Raw genomic sequence first — 24,845 nt, 5'->3', positions numbered from 1 at the left:
TCCAGCCTAGGTGTCGGAGTGAGACGCTGTCTCAAAAAAGAAAACAAAAACAAGAGATGGAGTTTTGCCACGTTTCCCAAGCTTGTCTTGAACTCCTGTGCTCAAGCGATCTGCCTTCTTTGGCCTCTCAAAGTGCTGGGATTCCAGGCATGAGCCATGGTACCCAGCTCATTTTCTATTTTCTTTTCTTTTTTTTTTTTTTTTTTTGAGATGGAGTCTAGCTCTGTTGCCCAGGCTGGAGTGCAGTGGCCGGATCTCAGCTCACTGCAAGCTCCGCCTCCCGGGTTTACGCCATTCTCCTGCCTCAGCCTCCTGAGTAGCTGGGACTACAGGCGCCTGCCACGTCGCCCGGCTAGTTTTTTTGTATTTTTTAGTAGAGACGGGGTTTCACAGTGTTAGCCAGGATGGTCTCAATCTCCTGACCTTGTGATCCGCCCGTCTCGGCCTCCCAAAGTGCTGGGATTACAGGCTTGAGCCACCGCGCCCGGCCCCAACCACTATTTTCTATTTTCTAATCACTGCTTCCAACCACTCTATGCCAACTCCCTTCAGTCCTTTAGCAAATCTTGGGCAGATTCATCACTTTAGCATGGTAAAGCTCAGACCAGCCCTGCTTCAAGCCCCACTCATGTATCTGGTTCACAGTGCTTCACCTCCTCTTCCCAGCACAAGCTGGGCACTCACACTGCTTGCTGGGAGAATGAGGAGATTGGGGAGTGGGCCTAGTCTAGTTCTGTGATACCTGCTGCCTCCTCTCTTTACAAGGCCTCGCTTCCTAGCTGCCCTGGTGTAGAGAGCAGGAAATGGAAGTGGTCAGGACACGGAAGAAGGCAGCAGAAGTGTCTTAATGTAGCTGGCTATAGGTCCAAAGTGAGGAGGCCCCAGATCCAGCTGGACGTGGTTCCACCTATTGCTGCTGGCCTCTGTGGATAGGGTGGGCTCTGCATAGATGGTGTCCCCTCTTTAACGAAGCCCTGCTCAGAAAACCCAGCCTAGTCTTCCCTGGCTCCACCAGGAAATCTACTTTCCAATCTCCAGAGCGGGGTCCTATTATTTGTTTCAGAGGCCACCTGGACAGCGTGTGAGCTCTGCCCTTCCTCTCAACTTTGTGCTTCTTCCTATGGAGATGTTGAGGCTTTTCTGCACCTTCCAAAGGTCATGGGAGATGGCCTGGGGGTGCCCCCTTCTTGTTCCTCAACTCAGACAAGGTTTTCGAACCCTGCCAGCACGGGCCGCGCTCGTGGATAGGTAGACTGCCGTCAGCAATCACAGCACTGTCCGTGCTTGATTCCATTTCTAAATCTGTTTCCCAGGCTGGTCTGGAACTCCTAAATCTGGGCCACAGGCATAAAAGAAGCTGCATGTAATTAGTTTGCTTCTTTCCATAGACCTGTTTGTTGAAATGGAGTATTCTTCTGGCAAATCATCACATAGAAAAAGCAGTGGGTACAAAGGGCCCAGATGGAAAGCCTGAAGAAAAAAACAAATTCTTTTTTGGTCTGATTTGGGTAGAAATGATATTCCGAAGCAGAATATCAGTTGCGAAGAGATCATTATCCTCACTCCCTAAGTAAATATCCAGGGGACAGACATTCTTTTCATCTTGGACGATTTTCACAAGCTGTATACCTCTGGGATATTGACAAAGACATTTTCAACAGAACAAAAATCAATGATAATTATAGTTTGTGGCCTTTGAAGCAAAATAAAATGAGACCTATCAACACACACCAAATCATTTACACCCCTTTTAAGACCAGTAAGAAGGCTAGTATGTCCAGGACAATAGCAAACTAGGGGCCTCAAAACACGGTTTTGGTCAGGCACACTGGCTCACGCCTGTAATCCCAGCACTTTGGGAGGCTGAGGTGGGCAGATCACCTGAGGTCAGGAGTTCAAGGCCAGCCTGGGCAACATGGTGAAACCCTGTCTCTACTAAAAATACAAAACTTAGCCAGGCATGGTGGCAGACGCCTATAGTCACAGCTGCTCGTGAGGCTGAGGCAGGAGAATCACTTGAACCCAGGAGGCAGAGGTTGCAGTGAGCCGAGATTGTGCCACTGTACTCCAGCCTGGGCAATAGAGTGAGACTCCATTTCAAAAAAAAAGAAAAGAAATCTAGTTGTTTAAGAGTCTGGGACTTCCCCCTTCTCTCTCTCTCTTACTCCTGCTTTCTCCTTGTGATGCGCCTGTTTCCCTTTGCCTTACGCCATGACTGTAAGCCACCTGAGGGGCTCATCAGAAGCAGATGCTGGCACCAAGCTTCCTGTACAGTATCCAGAACCATGAGCAAATTAAACCTTTTTTCTTTATACATTACCCAGCCTTTATGAATTTCTCATGGCTTACTTCCTCCTTTTACCTGGTCACTTCCTCAGAGAGGCCTTCCCTAACCACAGCTCTTACTCCATGCTTCATTTTTCTTATTTGTTTGTTTATTTACTGAGACAGAGTCCCATTCTCTCGCCCAGGCTGGAGTGCAATGGTTTGATCATAGCTCACTGCAGCCTCCAACTCCTCAGCTCAAGCAATCCTCCTGCCTCAGCCTCCCCAGCAACTGGCACCACAGGCATGAGCCACCGCACCCAACCCATTTTTAAAATTTTATGCACAGATAGGGTCTTACTATGTTGTCCAGGCTAGTCTCAAACTCCTGGATTCAAGCGATCTTTCTGCCTCCGCCTCGCAAAGTGCTGGGATTACAGTCATGAGCCTTGGTGCCCTGCCACACATTTTTCTTCATAGCATGGATTATTATCTAATTGATTCTCCACTATCTCTGTTCTAGGAGCTTACCTCAATGAAGGCAGGACTGCTATATTTTGTTCATCACTATGTCCACGGCACCAATAGTGCCTGGTGTTGGAGAAATAATCATTAAAAATAAGTCTCCTGCTACTCTAGAAAACTTCTCCACAAAGGCGCCTTTAGCACAACAGCTAGTATTATTGTTACTACCTTTTAATATGGAGCGCTTCACAAATTTGCATGTCATCCTTGCACAGGGGTCATGCTAATTTTCTCTGTATGGTTCCAATTTTAGTATATCTGCTGCGAAGCAGGCACAGCACAGGTTATTAATATTGCAGGCTAAGTGCAATGTGGCTATTAATTTTCAACCCTTCCTCTCTGGGGACTGGTGGCCAGGGTAGAACTTTCCTGCTAGAATCTCATCCTCTGCCTTTCGTGTGCTGATGCCCCTTGTTACTCCGAGAGCCTCACTGGCCAGGTAGTTGATCCACCCGCCTTGGCCTCTCAAAGTGCTGGGATTACAGGCTTGAGCCACCGCGCCTGGCTATATATATTTATATATTTATATATATTTTTATATATATTTATATATTTATATATATTTTTATATATATTTATATATATATATTTTTTTTCTTTTTGAGACGGAGTCTTGCTCTGTCGCCGGACTGGAGTGCAGTGGCCGGATCTCAGCTCACTACAAGCTCCGCCTCCCAGGTTTACGCCATTCTCCTGCCTCAGCCTCCAGAGTAGCTGGGACTACAGGCGCCCGCCACCTCGCCCGGCTAGTTTTTTGTATTTTTAGTAGACACGGGGTTTCACCGTGTTAGCCAGGATGGTCTCGATCTCCTGACCTCGTGATCCGCCCGTCTCAGCCTCCCAAAGTGCTGGGATTACAGGCTTGAGCCACCGCTCCCGACTATATATATTTTATATATATATATATGGAGTCTCACTCTGTCGCCCAGGCTGGATCTTGGCTCACTGCAACCTCCACTTCCCGAATTCAAGTGACTCTCCTGCCTCAGATTCCCAGGTAGCTGGGATTACAGGTGCACGCCACCATGCCTGGCTAATTTTTTGTATTTTTAGTAGAGAGAGGTTTCACCGTGTTAGCCAAGATTGTCTTGATCACCTGACCTTGTGATCTGCCCACATCAGCCTCCCAAAGTGCTAGGATTACAGGCGTGAGTCACCGCACCCAGCCAGATTTACTGAATATTGAAAGCCCACTGTTAAGTTTATAGGTTTTTTTTTTTTTTTTTTTTTTTGAGACGGAGTCTCGCTCTGTCGCTCGGGCTGGAGTGCAGTGGCCGGATCTCAGCTCACTGCAAGCTCCGCCTCCCGGGTTTAGGCCATTCTCCTGCCTCAGCCTCCCGAGTAGCTGGGACTACAGGCACCCGCCACCTCGCCCGGCTAGCTTTTTTGTATTTTTTAGTAGAGACGGAGTTTCACCGTGTTAGCCAGGATGGTCTCGAACTCCTGACCTCGTGATCCGCCCATCTCGGCCTCCCAAAGTGCTGGGATTACAGGCTTGAGCCACCGCGCCCGGCCCCGAAAATTAATGTTTTCATGCCTGTTAACACAATGTTCATTCTGCAGCCCATGGAATAAGGAGTAATATTAACTTTCAAGTCTTATTATTCAAGCAATATATTTTGTAAGGATATAGCTGCCATAGATAGTGATTTGTCTGATGGATCTAGGCAAAGTAAGTTGAAAACCTTCTGGAAAGGATTCATCATTTTAGAGTCCCTGAAAAACATTCATGATCTGTGGCTAGAGGTCAAAATATCAACAGTAACAGGAGTTTGGAAGAAGTTGGTTCCAACCTTGGTGGATGACTTTGAGGGACTTAAGACTTCAGTAGAAGTAGTCACCGCAGATGTGGTATAAACCGCAAGAGAAGCAGAATTAGAGGTGGAACCTGAAGATGTGGCTGAGTTGCTGCAATCTCATGATCAAACTTCTACAGATAAGAAGTTGCTTCTTATGCATGCACCAAGAGGGTTTCTTGAGATGGAATCTACTTCTGGTGAAGATCCTGTGAACACTGTTGAAATGAAAACAGCACCCACTGGCTGCTGTGGAAAGCCATGTTTGCATTGTTCCTCATCTGACTCCTTGGTTCCTCCTCCACCACGGACTCCAGCAGCTTTATTGCTTTTTAATCTCCTCCATTGGATCACCGGCGTGCCCCACCATGTCAGATGCAGCCATAGACACCAACTCCGAGATCACCACCAAGGACTTAAAGAAGAAGAAGAAAGTTGTGGAGGTGGAGGAAATGGAAGAGATGCCTCTGCTAACGGGAATGCTAATGAGGAAAATTGGGAGCAGGAGGCTGACAATGAGGCAGATGAAGAGGAAGAAAGTGATGGTGAGGAAGAGGATGGAGATGAAGACGAGGAAGCGGAGTTTGCTACAGGCAAGTGGGCAGCTGAAGATGATGAGGATGATGATGTCAATAGCAAGAAGCAGAAGATTGATGAGGACGACTACACAGCAAAAAAGGAAACATTAAACTAAAAAAAAAATGGCTGCGACCTAGTCACCCTCCACTTCCCATCTCAGAATCCAAATGTAGTCACCGTCAAGTAGAGAGACAGCCTGCAGATGACACGCGCTCTCCACCATCCAACCCAAACCATGAGAATTTGCAACAGGGGAGGAAAAAAGAACCAAAACTTCCAAGGCCCTGCTTTTTTTCTTCAAAGTACTTTAAATACAGCCATAAAAAGAATGAGTTCATGTCCTTTGCAGGGACATGGATGAAGCTGGATGTCATCATTCTTAGCAAACTAACACAGGAATAGAAAACCAAACACCACACGTTCTCACTCACAAGTGGGAGTTGAACAGTGAGAACACATGGACACAAGGAAGGGAACATCACACACCGGGGCCTTTCGGGGCGGGCATGGGGGGTGAGGGAGGGGGAGGAAGAGCATTAGGACAAATACCTAATGCATGCAGGGCTTAAAACCTATATGACAGGTTGACACGTGCAGCAAAGCACCATGGCACATGTATACCTATGTAACAAACCTGCACGTTCTGCACATGTATCCCAGAACTTAAAGTAAAATTTAAAAATTTTTTTAAATTTAAAAATCTTGTTATAGGAATATTACTATGATTATTAGTATAAGTTCACCTCCATAAAAAAATACTTAAAAGGGAAATTTGTATTTTTTACTTACATTTTATATTTTTGTATAAATTGCTAGGGTCAGCCTTTTTTTGTGAGACAGAGTTTCTCTCCTTGTCCCCCAGGCTGGAGTGCAGTGGCATGGTCTCAGCTCACTGCAACCTCTGCCTCCCAGGTTCAAGCGATCCTCCTGCCTCAGCCTCCCAAGCAGCTGGGTTTACAGGCATAAGCCACAGCACCTGGCCTAGGGTCACCCTTTTTTTTTTTTTTTTTTTTTTTGAGACGTGATCTCAGATAACTAAACCAACCTTTGGAGCGTTCTCTGTCCTACTTCTGACTTTACTTATGGCATGACCATGTTCATTATAATCTCAAAGGAGCAAAAGAACACTTGGAAAAAAAAAGACAATAGAAAAACAATCTTATTCTGAGCATTCCAGTAACTTGTTTGTGTATGTACTTAGTTTGTATGAGACAGTTAAAAAGGCTAAAGATAAAAAATTTCTTTTTTTTTTCCTTTCTTATCTATGGAGTTGCTGCGTTTGTGTGTGTGTGTGTGTGTGTGTGTGTGTGTTTTGGTCTGTTTGATATACGTGTGAAACAATGTTGTCCAACAATAAACAGGAATTTTATTTTGCTGAGTTATTCTAAAAAAAAAAAGAAATGAAAACAAAGAATAAGTAATATTACATAAACTTAGTCCATAAAGCGGCAGCAGGGTTTGAGAGGATTTACTTCAATTTTGGAAGAATTTCTACTATGGATGGGCAAAATGGCATCAAATGTCATATGTTACAGAGAAAACTTTCAATCTGTGCAGCAAGTTTTACTGTTGTATATTTTATTTTATTTTATTTTATATTTTAGTTTAGTTTAGTTGTTTAGTTTAGTTTAGTTTAGTTTAGTTTAGTTTAGTTTAGTTTAGTTTAGTTTGACAGAGTCTCATTCTGTCACCCAGGCTGGAGCGCAGTGGTGCGATCTCAGCTCACTGCCATCTCTGCCTCCCGGGTTCAAGCAATTCCCCTGCCTCAGCCTCCAGAGTAGCTGGGATTACAGGAGCGCGCCACCACGCCTGGCTAATTTTTGTATTTTTAGTAGAGTGGGGTTTCACCATGTTGGCCAGGCTGGTCTCAAACTCCTGACCTCAAGTGATCCACCTGCCTTGGCTTCCCAAAGTGCTGGGATTACAGGTGTGAGCCACCATACCCGGCTATAAAGTGTTTTTTTTTTTTATTTTTTTTTATTTTTGAGATGGAGTCTCGCTCTGTACCCCAGGCTGGAGTGCGGAGGTGCGATCTCGGCTCACGGCAAGCTCCACCTCCTGCGTTCGCACCATTCTCCTGCCTCAGCCTCCCGAGTAGCTGGACTACAGGCACCCGCCACAATGCCTAATTTTTTTGTATTTTTAGTAGAGACGGGTTTCACCGTGTTAGCCAGGATGGTCTCGATTTCCTGACCTCGTGATCCACCCGCCTCGGCCTCCCAAAGTGCTGGGATTACAGGCATGAGCCACTGCGCCTGGCCTGTAAAGTGTTTTTATTTTATTTTATTTTTTTTTTTGAGACGGAGTCTTGCTCTGCCGCCCACGCTAGAGTGCAATGGCCGGATCTCAGCTCACTGCAAGCTCCGCCTCCCGGGTTTTACGCCATTCTCCTGCCTCAGCCTCCCAAGTAGCTGGGACTACAGGCGCCCGCCACGTCGCCCGGCTAGTTTTTTGTATTTTTTAGTAGAGATGGGGTTTCACCGTGTTAGCCAGGATGGTCTCGATCTCCTGACCTCGTGATCCGCCCACCTCGGCCTCCCAAAGTGCTGGGATTACAGGCTTGAGCCACCGCGCCCGGCTAAAGTGTTTTTAAATTAACACATGTACATTGGTATTTTAGACATAATGCTATTGCACACAAAACATTATAGTGGCACTTTGGGAGGCCAAAGAGAGTGGATCACCTGAGGTCAGGAGTTCGAGATAAGCCTGGCCAACATGGCAAAACCCTGTCTCTACGAAAAATACAAAAAGTAACCGGGTATGGTGATGGACACCTGTAATCCCAGCTACTCGGGAGGCTTTGGCAGGAGAATCACTTGAACCCAGGAGGCAGAGGTTGTAGTGAGCTGAGACTGTGCCACTGCACTTCAGCCTGGGCAACAGAAGTGAAATTCAGTCAAAAGGAAGGAAGGAAGAGGAAGGAAGGAAGGAAGGAAGGAAGGAAGGAAGGAAGGAGGGAAGGAGGGAAGGAGGGAAGGAGGGAAGGAGGAAAACATTACAGTGTAAACATAGCTTGTATAAAAAAACTTCTGTTACTCACTTTGCTGCAATTGCAGTGGTCTAGAATCAAACCCACAATATCTCCAAGGTATGCTTTTAAAATATTTAATTACATTTTCAAAATCAAATTTAAAATTTCGGTTTTATTTAAGTAACTTTGACTTAAAATTCGATATGTAACTTTTCTATGCTAAAACATGTGTGGGGACAAAAGCGACTTTATTTTAAATGCTAATCTGCCTACCGACCCTGAGTCAGAGAATGCCTTCCAAATGTCTAGTTGATGTTTTACTCTTTAGGTAGGAACACCTATTCATCTTAACTTTCACTTTTCCTTCAAGACAATCCGAGATGCTGTTGCAGACGTCATAGGTATAGTGATACTCATAGCCACCTACACATTCCTTCCAGAGCACATATACTTTTCCCAAGACAGAAGCCCTGAATTTCAGGGGTTGCAGTGTAGAGAACTACATGTCTGTGGCCCCCCAAGACCATGCTTTTCTGTCTGTAAATTTACCCAGTAAGTCATCCTACGCTGAAAAACTGGATTTGTCTGCCTCCTCCTCTGGTTGATTGACTCCTTCAGCATTTGGAGGTTGCTTTGTAGATATGGCCCTTTCATGGAACGATAGGCCACGTGGCCTTCTTTTATGCTCATATCAGTCCACCACAAGAGTTATGGGTAGACCATCTGAGATGGCTCTGTGAGGAACTCAGCAGTCCTTTCCCTATAAAAGAGCCATTTAATTGGTGAAAATTATTTGTTTGTTTGTTTGAGACAAGGTCTGGCTCTGTCACCCAGGCTGGAGTGCAGTGGTGCCATCTCAGCTCACTGCAGACTTGATCTCCCAGGTTCAAGCGATCCTTCCGCCTCAGTCCCCCAAGTAGCTGGGACTACAGGTATGCACCACCACGCCCAGCTAATTTTTGTACTTCTTATAGAGACAGAGTTTCACCATGTTGCCCGGGCTGGTCTCCAACTCCTGGGCTCAAGTGATCCTCCCACATCAGCCTCCCAAAGTGCTAGGATTACAGGTGTGGGCCACTGCACCTGACCTAATTGGTGAAAATTATTTAAATAATTAAAATAAAATTATGTTGTCCTAATTATGTTGCGGTATATAAGGACATACCGCAAATGAAAAAATATTTATTCAAGAAAATCTACTGAATCCCAGTAAGAATAAAGAGTCTGTGGAACCTGAGTCATATCCCCTCCTATCTTCTTCCTAAGCAGGTGTGGCTTCCCAAGAAGATGGGGGGCTCCCTCTGCCTCCACTCCAGGCTACAGTTTCACTCTAAGAAGGGCATGCCACTGGTGTCTCTCCTCTCTCCCAGCTCTGTCTGCAAAAACTGTATTCCATGCAGGTGTGGCCAAGAGGGCCGGGGCTCCCTTCCCTGACCCAGAGCCTACTTGTAGGGTGGAAACTGTACCAGACACAGTGGTTAAGAAACTCAGCAGAAGGCCGGGTGCAGTGACTCACACCTGTAATCCCAGCACTTTGGGAGGCCGAGGTGGGTGGATCATGAAGTCAAGAGACTGAGATCATCCTGGCCAACATGTGAAACCCCATCTCTACTGAAAATACAAAAATTAGCTGGGTGTGGTGGCACACGCCTGTAGTCCCAGCTACTCAGGAGGCTGAGGCAGGAGAATCATTTGAACGCGGGAGGCAGAGGTTGCAGTGAGCTGAGATCGCGCCACTGCAGTCCAGCTTGGTGACAGAGAGAGACTCCATTTCAAAAAAAAAGAGAAAAGAAAGAAACTCAGCAGAAACATCAGAAATTGTACCCTCTGCACACAAACCAGGAAATAGGCTTCATAGAATTAGTTCAGAATTAAATAAACAAATGCCCAAACAACAGTTCCACCAAGCCCCAATGTAGTGGGGAATTCAGCATCTAGAGTTGCTACAATATATTATCTAAAATGTCTGATTTTCAACAAAAACTTATGACACGCAAAGAAACTGTGACAAATACACAGGAAAAAAAAAAGTCAGGCAATAGAAATTGCTTTTGAAGGGACCTAAATGTTGGACACATTGGAAAAAGACTTCAAAGCAGCTATTATAAATATGTTTTAAAAATCGAAGTAGACCAGGCATAGTGATTCACGCCCGTAATCTCAGTGCTTCAGGAGTTCTAGGCAGGAGGATTGCTTAAGGCCAGGAGTTCAAGACCAGCCTGGGCAACATAGTGAAAACCTGTTCTACAAAATATATATATATATTTATATATATAAATATATATATTTATATATATATTTTTTTAAATAAATTAGCCTGTAGCCCTAACTACTAGGGAGGTTGGGGAGAAAGGATCACGTGAGGCCAGGAGTTCAAGGTTATAGTGACCTACCATCGCACCACTGCACTTCAGCCTGAGTGACAGAGCAAGACTTATCTCCAAAAAAAAAAACAAAAGTTTTTAATGTAAACCATGTTTAAAGAATTAAAGAAAGGCATGGTAATAATGACTGATGAAGAATGTTAACTAAAAAGATATAAAGAAAAATTCTGAAGTAAATGTAAATTCTGAAGTTGAAAAATAATCAAAATGAAAAATTCACTAGAGGGGATCAATAGTAGATTTGAGTTGGCAGAAGGAAGAATCAGCCAACAAGAAGACAGATGAACAGAGATGAAGAACACTAAGAAAAATTATAAGTAAAAATGAACAGTGCCTCGGAGAAATGTAGAATGCTGTTAAGCACACCAACATACTCATCCTAGGAAAGAATGCTCAAGAGGCAGAGATAGGGAGAAAAAATATTCAGACAAATAATACCTGAAAAATTCTGAAATTTGTTGAAAAACACTAATACATAGATCCAAGAAACTCCAAGTGAATAAATGCAAGGAGACCCATACAGACACATCGCAGTCAAAATACTGAAAGCCAGAGATAGAGAAAAATCTTGAAAACAGCAAAAGAAAAACAATCTAAATTACTTTGTGCTCATGCACTTCTCTTTTGAATTGTTTATTATATCTGCCTGGTTCTCTCATGAGTAGAATCAAATCTTTAGCACATTTTTATGTCCTATGTCTATTTGAGTAATGATTTTACCTTTTACAGAAAAATTATCTTTTAATAAATCTTATCTGCATGTAAATTCTCACATGTCCCATTAGCTGATGTATACTAAAGTTCAAAGACTAAAATTCAAAGCTTTAGTTTAAAAAGGAGAAAAAGTTTTTGCCGTTGAGCTTAAGATAATAAAATAAAATAATAAAAAGGAGAGAAAAGTAGATCTTACCAAACACAAAATTGTGATGATGTTTAAAAAATAATTGGTGGCTGGGCATGGCGGCACGAAGTGCTCCCAGCACTTTGGGAAGCTGAAGTGGGGTCGCTTGAGACCAGGACCAGACTGCACAACATAACAAGACCCCCCCCGCCCATCTCTACAAAAAAAATTTTGCCAGGTGTGATGGCACGTACCTATAATCCCAGCTACTTTTGAGGGAGGCTGCCACAGGAGGATCTTGTGAGCTCAGGAGTTCAAGGCTTCAGTGAACTATGATTGCACCACTGCACTCCAGCCTGGGTGACAGAAAGAGGCCTTGTCTCAAAAAACAAAAACAAAACAATTGGAAAGTCAATTTATCCAAAAACATACACTTCTCTGGATCCCACATTCTGCCCAGGCACATGCTACAGCAGCAGTGGTCTGGAACCTGAGAACCAGGAAACTAGGACTCTGGATTATCCTGCCACACCAGCTGGCCTCAAAGTCTTCAAGTTCAACCTGCCTCTAATGTGGTGAGAGGGACACATTGTCCACAGTAGCTCAGCTTGCACCCAGGAGCTCAACTGGATCTCCATGCCCTGTAGAATGCAGCAAGCACGGACAGCCAGTGCCTTCTTCAGAACATAGGGTGCTATGAAAGAGGTACTGTGTTTAGTCACACCAATGCTGTGGGTAAGAAAATGCCTTTTCACTGTGCACTTATTCGCATAGCGTTGCAAGCAGGCACCAGGATACAGGAATATAGTCGTACATGTCAAGGGCATAAGGGAACCTAGGATAAGGGGCCAGTTAGGACAAAGAGTTATGACTTGATACAGGTCAATTCAGAAAATGTTTATAGAGTAGGCCGGGCGCGGTGGCTCACGCCTGTAATCCCAGCACTTTGGGAGGCCGAGACGGGCGGATCACGAGGTCAGGAGATCGAGACCATCCTGGCTAAGACGGTGCAACCCTGTCTCTACTAAAAAAATACAAAAAACTAGCCGGGCGAGGTGGCGGGCACCTGTAGTCCCAGCTGCTTGGGAGGCTGAGGCAGGAGAATGGCGTAAACCTGGGAGGCAGAGCTTGCAGTGAGCTGAGATCCAGCCACTGCACTCCAGCCTGGGAGACAGGGCGAGACTCCATCTCAAAAAAAAAAAAAAAAAGAAAATGTTTATAGAGTTAATGTATGAGCGTCTGTAGGTTAGGCATAGTGAGAGAGAAAGAGAGAGGCTGAGTCAGTACTAACAGAGATGTTTCTCCCTGCTACCAGCCCATGCCTTGGAACAGAGCTGTGAGTTGCAGTGTATGGTAGGGGATAAAGGAAGCCATCAGTTGTCTGTATTTACTCTTCAGCTGCTCAGACGTATGTTCCTGCCGTTTTCGTCCTCCCTGAGGATGGTGGTTTAATCATTTATTGGTGCATGCCATGGGTGAAGGCCAAGAGCCTTGTGTACAGAACTGGAAACTGTACATTAGGAGAAATGCCCACTGCCAGGTGTGAACAAGCCCAGGCCCCAAAACCTTTCCCACAGTTCAACACCCTGGACAATATTTTTATAAAATGACTAACCCACAGTACTTTATGGAGGGCTGCTTTTCTGAATTTTTAAAGTTTTCTACAAATGGTCTTGATGTTTTTCCTCTGAGGTGTACTTTTTTTTCCCAAGAATTATGTGGGTTTTGTTTTGCATTGCTTTGATCAAGGTAGAGTGAATGATTTCTCATAGGTGCTACTAAGCAGTGGGTAAGAATGCAATCAGCCGGGCACAGTGGCTCACACCTGTAATCCTAGCACTTTGGGAGGCCGAGGTGGGTGGATCACAAGGTCAGGAGATTGAGACCATCCTGGACAGCATGGTGAAACCCCGTCTCTACTAAAAATACAAAAATTAACCAGGCGTGGTGGCAGGTGCCTGTAGTCCCAGCTACTCGGGAGGCTGAGGCAGGAGAATCACTTGAGCCCGGGAGGCAGAGGTTGCAGTGAACCAAGATTGTACTAGTGCACTCCAGCCTGGCGACAGAGTGAGATTCTGTCTCAAAAAAAAAAAAAGGAAGAAAAATGCAATCACGGCCGGGAGTGGTGGCTGATGCCTGTAATCCCAGCATTTTGTGAGGCTGAGGTGGGAGGATCACTTAAGTCCAGGAGTTTGAGACAGCCTGGGCAACATACTGAGACCCATCTCTATTTCTTAAAAAAAGAATGCAACCTCCAGGTCAGTTGGATCTGGACCCCAAGCCAGTGACTCACCGTGTAATCTTGGGCTGGCAGTCTGTTCTTGGAGGCCGTTTCCTCCTCTGTAAAATGGAGATGATGACAGCACCCAGCCCCTAGAGTGGCTGTGAGGGTTCCATGAGTGCCTGCGAAGACTGGCCAGTGCCCGGCTCAGAGTGAGCCCTCATACTTGCTGGTCACTGTTGTAATGGTCATGATTTCAGATGAGAAACAGGGAAGGTTGAGCTAAAGTACTGAACATGTGTGTTGGGTGCCTACCACAAACAAAGCACTGTCCATGGCGGCCTCAAGGTGTCTTCATGATAATCCCACAAGGAAGGTAACTGCTTTTTCCATTTATATGGAGGCAGATGGGTTAAGTAACCTGACCAAGATGAGATCGCATATAATGTGGTTATTTTTCTCATAAAGCTTGACTTTCAGATATTGGCTTCAGAGACAAAGAAAAGGAAGGTGAACGTGTTTGAACATAAGGAGTTTCCCTTCCTTCAAGCCACGCCAGCCTATAAGCCTTTATAAAGCAGTGAAGGCGGTTCCTCCCTTCCCTGGCAGAGACTGATAAACTCAGCACTTGCCGGAGTGGCTCGTTGTTAAGACAAAAGGTGTGCACTTCCTGGCCAGGGAACCTGAGCGGTGAGACTCCCAGCTGCCTACATCAAGGCCCCAGGACATGCAGAACCTTCCTCTAGAACCCAACCCACCACCATGAGGTCCTGCCTGTGGAGATGCAGGCACCTGAGCCAAGGCATCCAGTGGTCCTTGCTCCTGGCTCTCCTGGTCTTCTTTCTCTTCGCTTTGCCCTCCTTTATTAAGGAGCCTCAAACAAAGCCTTCCAGGTAAGATTCTCGTCCTTTCCACTCCTCTTATTTCATTCATTTGAGGAAACAGAAAAATGATAGCCCAGGGAGGACAGAGAAAGTCTGAGCCACCTGTGTGTCCACACAGGAGTGTCAGGGGTCAGGAATGTTCTCAAGAACCACTGGGAAGAAAGACTAATGGGAAGACTTGCAGGGAACAGAAGGGGTGGCAGTGGGGAACTAAGACGCCATGGGATAAACATGTCCAGATACCATGGGACACGTACAGGAGTTTGAGAACTGATGGGTTAGGTCTGCAGAGTGCAGACAGAAGACATGACTGCTTTCCCCTCTGGGACTGTGAGTAATGGCAGCAGCTTTGGGTTAGTTCTTACATGCCATTCTCTATGTCCTGAAGTGAAAGAGCCATCCTGTGTGTTCCACTTGTTTCAGACCCGGACTCACCCTTAGTTTGTCGGTAAAATGGAGGGCCTCCCTCTTAGGGAGGCAGTTTCAATTGTGGACACCAAGTTAATCTTTCAAAAAAACCTTCTAGGCCATTTTTCTTAGAAAATACACACATCTCCTGCAGTAAGAGGCCCTTTTCTTTTCTTCTCTTTTGTTTTTGAGACAGAGTCTCACTGTGTTGCCCAGGCTGGAGTGCAGTGGTGTGATCTTGGCTCACTGCAACTTCCACCTCCCAAGTTCAAGCCTCAGCTTCCTGAGTAGCTGGGACTACAGGCGCATACCACCAGACCTGGCTAAGTTTTTGTATTTTTAGTAGAGACAGGGTTTCACCATGTTGGCCAGGCTGGTCTTGAACTCCTGACCTCAAGTGATCTACCCACCTCGGCCTCTCAAAGCACTGGGATGACAGGCGTGAGCCACTGTGCCCAGCCAATAATTTCATTTCACTGTTCTTAAACATTGAAAGTAATGCAGGTTCTCGTAGAGTTAAAAAAAAAAATACAGAAAGGTGAAGCAGGAAGTGAGTCTCCCTATTATACCTCCACCTCTGTCCGCTCTTCAAGGTGAGCACTCTTGACACTTGAAGGTACACGGAATTCTATTATTATGCAGCTAACACTGCTATAGTATTTACTATTTGCCAGCCCCTATTCTAAATGCTTGATGTACGTTAACTCACTAATTCTCATTATTAAGAGGACACTGAGACACACAGAACTGAAGTGATTTTTCCAAGATCACCCTGCTAGTATGTGGCAGGGCCAAGATTCAAAACCAGGCATTTTGGTGCCATACCCTGTGCTCATTACCTTTATGCTATAAAAGCTAGATAGATAGATAGATACATACATACATACATACATACACACACACACACACATAGGTAAATAGGCAGATAGATGGACAGATAGATGGATAGTGATATAGATATCTACATATAGCATATAGATGTACATACTATATATGCTATATATTGATATACTATATGTCAATATGTAGCATGAGACATATATGTATATATATTGTATATATAGAGATATTGATATATACACACACATATATCATATAGATTTACAGATATATGCAGAAGAAAGTTACATATATATCTCATATATATGTATAAATACATATATATGTATCTCATGCTATATATTGTCCCACAGGTTGACCTTGTAAGTCACACTATATCATGGACATCTTTCCATGTCGGGACATACAGGTCTACTCTCTTCTTTGAACAGTTGCTTAGCATTCCACAGGATAGGTACCATTTACTCAATCAACCCCTATCAAGTTTCTCACATACCTTTGAGCACTTGCGTAAGTGATTTCTGGGTAGATTTTTCAAAGTGGAATTGCCAAGACAATCTTTACCTCCCAGGACCACACTGGCTTTCATTAAGGTTTTGAAGGTTTAATCATCTGATAGGGGGAAGTGTTTCTCTTTTTAATTTGCATTTCTCAGATCACTGATGAATTTGAGGATCTTATTAGTCATTTGTATTTTTCAATGAATGACCTGTTCATATCTTTTCTTTTTTATTAAGTTATTTATCTTTTTCATATTTGTAGGAGCTTTTTGTGTATTAAGGATGTTAACCTTTTTTTATCATATATGTTACAATATTTCGAAATGCAGTGGGATAATTTAGGAATCAGAGAGATCGAGGGGTTGAGGAGGATTTATTATTATTATTTAGGTGCACCGGCTCAGATTAACATCCAAAAAAAACTGAGCCCCAAACAAAGAGTCAGGTTACCTTTTAAGCATTTCGTGGGATCTGTGCAGGGGGAAGCGTATTACAGAAGTGAGAAACAAAGACAGTCAATTGAGACATGCATTATATCATTTCTTACTTTTCAAGGAGAAATACGTTTTACGACTTGAGTTTGTTTGCCTAGTGACCTTGCAGCTGCACAGCTAGAGAAACAGGGTCTTCACCATGCCTGGGAAAGGAGAGATAAGGCTCACTAGCCACAGTCAGAAAAACAGGCAGTTAATTTTTAGAGGACTCCACCTCTTTTTCTTTCTTAGGGGGAATTGGGATTTTTTTTTACATACATCTGAGTTTTTGCTTACACATTCTTTAATTTCTTTTAATTCCTGTTTCAAAATATCTTCTTCAGCCTGATATTTGTTCAGCTGTATTTCATTGTTTGTGATATCGTATGTCATACAGAAGTCTCTCTTTTCCTTTATGGTCAGTGGACTTCGTGCAATTTTTAGGAAGGTCATTCCCACCCCTAACATTATATACATTTTCTTTTACACTTTCTACTGATATTTCTGTACTTTTGTTCTTTAAGCTTAATAAGAATCCATCAGAAATTTACTTTTGTGTATTATGTGAATATAGGTTTGTATTTGTTGGAACTCTTGATTGCAACTGAAAAAAACCCAAGACCAGCTAGCTTAGATAAGATGACAGAGGAGGAGAGAAGCTCAGAGGGTTAGAGTCCTTCTGGGGTGATGTTTTGGGGTGGGAGTGGGCTGCCCGAGAGTCACTCATAGTGACTGGGCCTGGCCTTCCCAGCAGATACCACATGCCCTGGAGTTGAGGGGCAAATGTTAAGTAGAGTGATATCTGGGTCTTGTCTAGAGATTTCTGAAGGCAGGAAGTTGTTGGAACTGTCCACAATGTAATGTACCTGTGAAGAGACAGAACCACCCTGCCCCTCCCTCCCAGGTCTTCACAGCCCAGAAAGCAGTGGAAGGGAAGTTCAGCGCTTCCTGGTGGGAGTTCAGAGACCAGAGCCCTCAACTGCCCAGTTATCTGCTGGAGCAATAATGGGACACTCACTCCAGAACAGTGTTTGGGAACACTAAATGCCGCAGCAGGCAGTGGGAGATGTGATCCTAGAAAGGACCCTCCTGCGGGGATTCTCAGTGTAAAGGAGAACCCCTCCCCAGAGAAACCACATTTACTAATGTGCAGAGACCACCAAGTGCGCAGGAGCCCCCAACATCAGACAGAAGCTGAATGAACCTCAGGGCAGGCGGGGACCGCCAGCCCCACGCTCCAAGACAGGCGCTCACTTAAGTAACCATACAGGAGGAGTTACAACTTGAAAAAAGAGGGGGAGTTTTCTTTTACTGCCCTCCTCTCTCCAGCTCCCCCAATCTCCCCCTCATCTCATCCCCCATGTCTCCTACCCCCACTCCCCACCTCCAGCAGCCAAAGTCTGAGCTCTGGCCTGGCTGGCTTGCTGGAACAAAAGAGCTTAGAGCCAGGTAGAGCACCTAGTGTGTGTGTGTGTTTATCATGTAATTACATGAATTTGTGAGATTACATGAATTATGTAATTTCTTTTATTTATTTTTCAAGATGGAGTCTCACTCTGTCGCCCAGGCTGGAGTGCAGTGGTGCGATCTTGGCTTACTGCAACCTCACCTCCCAGGTTCAAGCGATTATCCTGCCTCAGCCTCCAGAGTATCTGGGACTGCAGACGCACACTACCATGCCTGGCTAATTATTGTATTTTTAGTGGAGATGGGGTTTCGCCATATCGGCCAGGCTGGTCCTGAATTCCTGGCTTCAAGCGATCTACCTGCCTCAGCCTCCCAAAGTGGCGGGATCACAGACATGAGTGACTGAGCCCAGCTGGCATTGTCTTATTGTCTGTGTTTCCTCAGTGCTTTGAACAGGGCCTGGACCCAGTGGAGGTGCTTTATAAAATGCTTGTTGATGAAAGAATGAATTTGTCACCTTAAAAAACATGCCAAAACATTTAAACTTTATGGCTCTCAAAAACTTAGAGTAAGGGAGTTAACTTGAGTAAATTCATGCTTTATGCAGAGTACTCTGTCAATAGATTACAGGACGGATGATCGGGGGAATGTGGTTTTAGAGGGGATAGTTTAGAGGCCATTGCAATGGTTTAGGATAGCATTAATAAGACCGTGAGCAAGGACAGTGTGAATAGGAAGAAAGGACTGAGAAGAAGTCAGATCAGCTGGACTTGGCAACAAATAGGATGGTGGGAGGAGTGTAGCAGAAGAACTTCAAGACAATTCTATGAGGTCGGGCACAGTGGCTCACGCCTGTAATCCCAGCACTTTGGGAGGCCAAGGCGAGCGGATCACCTGAGGTCAGGAGTTCGAGACCAGCCTGACTAACATGGTGAAACCCCGTCTCTCCTAAAAAATACAAAAATTAGCCGGGCATGGTCTGGTGCCTGTAATTCCAGCTACTTGGGAGACTGAGGCAGGGAGAATTGCCCGAACCCAGGAGACGGAGCTTGCTGTGAGCCAAGAGCACGCCACGGTACTCCAGCCTGGGCAGCAAGAGTGAAACTCTATCTCAAAATAATAATAATAAATAAATAAATAAATAAATAAAAATACAAAAGTTAGCCAGGCGTGGTGGCGGTTTCCTGTAATCCCAGCTACACAGGAGGCTATTATCGCTTTTATCACAGGAGAATCGCTTGAACTCAGGAGGCAGAGGTTGCAGTGAGCTAAGATTGCTCCACTGCACTGCAGCCTGGGTGACACAGCAAGACTCTGTCTCAAAAAAATAAAAATAAAAAAGACAATTCTGTGATTTCAAACCCATCGGGCCATCTCTCGTATCATCTTAGACACACCCACGTGCCTCATGTGTTCACTGATGTGTAGCTGTCATCTAAGACTATGTATCTGCTTGGCTTCCATCATCCAGTGTAAATGTTTTGGAAGATCTATGCTTGTTTTAGCTTTGGAGATGGTAATTAAGAGTGAGCTGTAAAAACAGACCTACGGGTTCTGTTTGTCAGTTTCTTGCTGTCACTTTATTTTCTCCAGTCTGGCCAGCATGGCAAAAATTCCATCTCTACTAAAAATATGAAAATTAGCTGGGCACGGTGGCGCATGCATGGGATCCCAGGTACTCAGGGGGTTGAGGCAGGAGAATCACTTGAACCTGGGAGGTGGCTTCCAGTGAGCCGAGATCATGCCACTGCACTCTAGCCTGGACAACAGAGTGAGGCTCTGTGTCCAAAAAGAAAAGAAAAGAACTTTATTTTCTATCGCCTCCTGATTGCTGATTCTGAACTCCCATCCACCAAGCTTCAGGAAAACTTAATCTCCGTTGTTCCTGCTCCTCTGCAGGATGGTATTAAGGGCTCTAGGACATCTGATGCAGTGCCAAGGCATGGGAATGGGTCGCTGACTCTTAGCTATTGAGTTGCTGCTGAAACAGTCATTGTTCCTGCCGCTTGGCTCTTTCAGGTCCACCTGGCTTATGTGTGAGAGATTTTTCTTTTTTTTTTCTTTTTTTGAAACAGAGTCTCGCTCTGTTGTCCAGGCTGGAGTGCAGTGGCGCGATCTCGGCTCAGTGTGAGACTTTTCTGACACTGTCTGTGGTCCTCTATTCCTAGGTTCAGGATTCGTTTTTTTTTTTCAAGGGTCTTGTTAGACCCTTGGAACACGCCAGGAAGTAGGGTCCTCTGACCTTGGAACCCACAGATCCTTCCTTCTCTCATTCCCGCCACCCAGCAGAGTAAATCTTTCCAGGGAAAGGACAATGGTAGGAGGAAGTAATAAAGTCCTTCCCCCTCATAACTTCTCCAAGATTGATCTGTTTCACTACATCTTGAACATGGAACCGAATCTTAACTGCTGGGGGCATGGGAGTGGGGTGGAGAGGGAAACAACTAAATAACATTTCAAAATATTATATAATTATATTCAAAAGCATGACAGGCGTAGAAAAGGGATCCAGCTGTTCATGCCCTGAGGTACTAACAAGAGATTCTTTGAAGGGACTGGGATAATAGGAGGTTGCTATCCTTTCATGTTTGAAAGCAGCTTCTGCTTTTTCCGTAATAAGCACACATTGCTTTTATAAAAATAAAAATAATTCATAAAGGTTCGCTTCTGAAGACTCAGGAGAAAAAGACTCAGCTTAGGTAACCCCTCCATACCAAAGTATCCCTCCGAGCAGAACTGCCTCCCTAGGCTGTCACCACAGCCTCGCATACATATGACTAATATCATCATACCGATGACACTTTAAGGCAGCTGATTATACTCATGTCTGTTTCTCTTATAGACTGTGAGCCTCTTAAAACCAGTGACCATTGCTTTTTTATCTTTAATCTCTAGCAGATACCTCTGAAGGCCTGACACGTCATGGCTACTCAATGAATATTGCAGAATAAACACTGCATTGTGTTTTCAAACTGTCGTAGAACTTTCCATAAGGTGTCTCATTTAGTTGGTTTGTTGTTGTTGTTTTGAGACAGAGTCTCTCTTTGCTGCCCAGACTGGAGTGCAGTGGTGTGATCTCTGCTCACTGCAACCTCCACCTCCCAGGCTCAAGCAATTCTCCTGCCTCAGCCTCCTGAGTAGCTGGGATGACAGGCATGCACCACCACACCCAGCTAATTTTTGTATTTTTAGTAGAGATGGGTTTCACCATGTTGGCCAGGCTGGTCTCCAACTCCTGACCTCACGTGATCCGCCTCCCACCCTTGGCCTCCCAAAGTGCTGGGATTACAGGTGTGAGTCTCCACACCCAGCCAACTTTGGAGTTTGAAAAGAAAAGCAGAATATGGCTGGTTTCTATTTCACATGAGACAGGAGACCCTGAGCACTGATCAAACACCAAAAGGAGGCTGGAACAGCCTCCGTGGATACCAAGGGGGTCTTGGAAACTCCAGGCCCGGCTAACAACATGGGGCACAGGAGGCAGGAGCAGTTGAAGGTAGAGAGCTCTGCAGCAGGGAGTGGAGAGGGACACAGGGCAGAGCGAAGGGATGGTTTGTCCTCCTTTCAAGGAGAAGCAGCAACAAAGCTGTGGGAACCAAATATGAAACCTGGAAGAGGAAAGCTTGCCCAGCCTGGGGGCCTGAGATAAAATGAGGACAAAGTTGATGGTGGGGACTGAGAGAGAGCCCAGGACTCAGGGACGTGAATAGAGGCGAATCTGTGTGACCAGCCATTCGCCACATACCAGGCGCAACTCACCTGCAGCCGGTCTCCGTGCCATAGAAGAAGCATAGGGCTCCGTGCACCGGGAGCCCAGGTGCAAAATTATTTAGAGAATCAAAGGAATCTTTTCAGCTCTTTTCTTATCCTCCATAAAATAATCTTCTTGTCCTACTGGCTTTATTAGTGAGTGACCTTTGATTGGGGTATTTTTTTTCAAATTTCAGTTTCAGCCTCTTCAATATCCTAGTCAACTTCAACATTTCTGTGTTATCTCTTGTACTATATTCTTGGAAAATACTGCTCTCTGGCCAATAGGTGTGTCATGGCTGCAGGCATAAATGAACTTTGAACCTTTTGCCATATCTTCACTTCCAGGTATTTCCAGGTAAGGAAATGCCTATCTCAACACCCACACCCCTTGGTGATGTGCACTTAAGAATATAGAAGGTAGCTGGGCCTGGTGGCGCATGGACCTGTAGTCCCAGCTACTCAGGAGGCCAAGGCAGGAGTCTCATTTGAGCCCGGGAGGTTGAGGCTGCAATGAGCTATGAACACACCACTGCCCTCCAGCCTAGGAAACAGAGACTCAGTCTCAAAAAAAAAAAAAAAAAAGAAAAAATATATATACAGAGAGGGAGAAGGTTGCCAGATAATTATTTTCCTGTTTCTTTGTGCAATTCTTGTTCATGATAAATTGATTGATTATTATTACTATTTGAGATGGAGTTTCACTCTTGTTGCCCAGGCTGGAATGCAATGGCACGATCTCAGCTTACAGCAACCTCCTCCTCCCAGGTTCAAGCAATTCTCCGGCCTCAGCCTCCCAAGTAGCTGGGATTACAGGCATGTGCCACCATGCCCAGCTAATTTTGTATTTTTAGTAGAGACGGTGTTTCTCCATGCTGGTCAGGCTGGTCTCAAACTCCCCACCTCAGGTGATCCACCCACCTCGGCCTCTCAAAGTGCTGAGATTACAGGCGTGAGCCACCATGCCTGGCCATTATTATTATTTTTTAATTGAGACAGAGTCTTGCTCTGTCGCCCAGGCTGGAGTGCAACAGCACAATCTCGACTCACTGCAACCTCTGCCGCCCAGTGTGCCTCAGCCTCCCAAGTAGCTGGGACTACAGGTGCGTGCCACCACGCCTGACTAATTTTTTTGTATTTTTAGTAGAGATGGGGCTTCACCATGTTGGCCAGGCTGGCCTTGAACTCCTGACCTCAGGTGATCTGCCCACCTCGGCCTCCCAAAATGCTGGCACTACAGGCATAAGCCACCTCACCCAGCCAATAAATTCATTTATTAAAGTACATTTTATATTTTTACTTCCCCAGTAGATTACAGTTATGCAGGTAAGTTGCTTTTTGCTTGGGTATGATCCATGATTAATTTTCCTGTGCCTCTGGACTAGAAGTCATTAATGGAAAAAAGCCTTCCCACACCCCAGCCCAGCTCACAGGGTCAGGACCACACAGGGCCGAACACGTTGAACACAGGGCACTCAGCATATGGACACAATTTGAGCGTTTAGTAAATACCATGCATGAGAATAAGGAAATGCCTATCTCAACACCCACAGCCCTAGCAATCATAGGTGTATTTAATTATAGGGAATGAAATGAAACTTAATTACATAATTTTGTCACTACCTGGGTTACTGCTGTGACTTCCTGCAAAACCTGAACGAGTCATCAATCTGTTGTGGATTTGTGGTGGAAGAGGGCTTCCAGGAGTCACTGCGCCATTCCTGCCGCTAGACAGGGCTCCAGAGAGGAGTGCCTTACCTCTTCAGGGTCAGTCTGGCCACTAAGCAGACGGCCAGCTGTCCGTGCTATGTGGCTTGAGACGTGTGATGTCAAAAACTACCCCTGCCTCATCATGTCTCCCCGCCACGGCCAAGTTAAGGTGCCTGCCAGCCAGGCAGCTACATCCATGAAAATGTTCGAGATAGGGAAACTGTCGTTCAGCAGAATCCTCTCTGCAGAGTGCTGCCGGAGTTCGGAAGGGAAGTTTCCATAGGCTTCTTGAGCTTGGGGATTGGGAAGTGAATCCACCAAGAGGCTTTGCTGGGTAACAAGAGCTGTTTGTTAAACCGAGTGAACAGCTTGGTTTTTGCTGAATGGCCCAAGCGAGCTTGGAGCTTACACTGAGTAGTCAGACCAAGAAGAGTGGCGAGCCTCACACCCACCCGCCCACAGCACTCAGACCTTCTACCAGGCAAATGTGGAATGAATTGATCAAGAATGTGTTCTTCACTCCCTCAGGTTTTTCACTCTGTGTTGAGTGGCATTCTTTCAGAATGGATACTTTGGGGGTGTCTTCCCAGTTCATGAACCAGTAACCCCCTCTTCCTCTTGAAAGTGTCCTCCTTCCAGGCACAGAGTGAGCCCCAGAATGTCACATAGTATGTGACCAAGACGCCTGGAAAGGGATGGAGATAGGACGCAAGGGGGCCACAGCCTTCTCCTGCAAGAGTGAAAAATTGGGAGCAAAGAAAGTCCACAGTCCTGTGCTGGACAGGCGTTATGGGGTGGCAATCTTCCCCCAGCCCGTGGGCTGGAGAGCACAGGAGACCTGTCTGCAGAGACAGAAAGAAAGAGAAGAAGAAAGCTGATTCAGAGGGAGAGGCGAGATAGAGACAAAGCCTTAGAGAGAGATTCCCGGTTCCAAGCCCTCCCAGAGGCTCAACTACTTCCTGCTCTTGGGTTCCTTAAAACACTTTCTATTCTTATAATAAATTTTTCCTTTTCTTTTTCTTAGTTGAAAATGAAAAATACAGAAAGAATTAGGGTTTGAAGCCCATTAGCCTTTTTGGGATGCTCCATATCTCAGTCCAACCCTGCCCTGAGGCCCATCTCTCCTCTCTGGTCAGAAATATCTCTCATCCAAGCTACTTCTCTGAGTCCTATAACAAAGGCAGAGGCATTTTCTGTGCAAGTCCAGTTAAAAATGGGTGTGTTTAGGCCAGACGCGGTGTCTCACGCCTGTAATACCAACACTCTGGGAGGCCGAGGCCAGAGGATC

At 45.3% G+C, this 24,845-nt stretch overlaps 1 protein-coding gene, 1 non-coding gene and 1 pseudogene across 4 annotated transcripts in view; 2 read left to right on the top strand and 1 right to left on the bottom strand.

Moving 5' to 3' along the window:
* Positions 1-2,960: 2,960 nt before the first annotated feature.
* On the bottom strand, positions 2,961-3,062 carry LOC111533928. The gene has a single exon (XR_002728997.1). It is a non-coding gene; the product is annotated as a U6 spliceosomal RNA (small nuclear RNA).
* A 1,892-nt stretch (positions 3,063-4,954) lies between these two features.
* On the top strand, positions 4,955-5,280 carry LOC111542551 (annotated as a pseudogene).
* Positions 5,281-14,199: 8,919 nt separating this feature from the next.
* The window catches only part of ST6GALNAC1 (ST6 N-acetylgalactosaminide alpha-2,6-sialyltransferase 1), a 16,651-nt gene continuing 6,005 nt past the window's right edge, over positions 14,200-24,845 (top strand). Inside the window, exons 1-2 of one of the 3 annotated variants that reach the window (XM_023212102.2) lie at positions 14,200-14,478; positions 19,997-20,133. Coding sequence is in view for 2 of the 3 variants with exons in the window: in XM_023212100.2 (XP_023067868.1) it covers positions 14,348-14,478 (131 nt within the window). In the remaining variant the exon portion in view is untranslated. The remainder of the gene's footprint in view (positions 14,479-19,996; positions 20,134-24,845) is intronic. The other 2 variants (XM_023212100.2, XM_023212101.1) reach the window with 2 other exon arrangements.

Source organism: Piliocolobus tephrosceles, chromosome 16 (genome assembly GCF_002776525.5).
Source record: "Piliocolobus tephrosceles isolate RC106 chromosome 16, ASM277652v3, whole genome shotgun sequence".
Lineage (NCBI taxonomy): Eukaryota > Metazoa > Chordata > Mammalia > Primates > Cercopithecidae > Piliocolobus > Piliocolobus tephrosceles.
The sequence above is the reverse complement of the archived record's forward strand: the minus strand, read 5'-3'. Positions and strand labels throughout refer to the sequence as shown.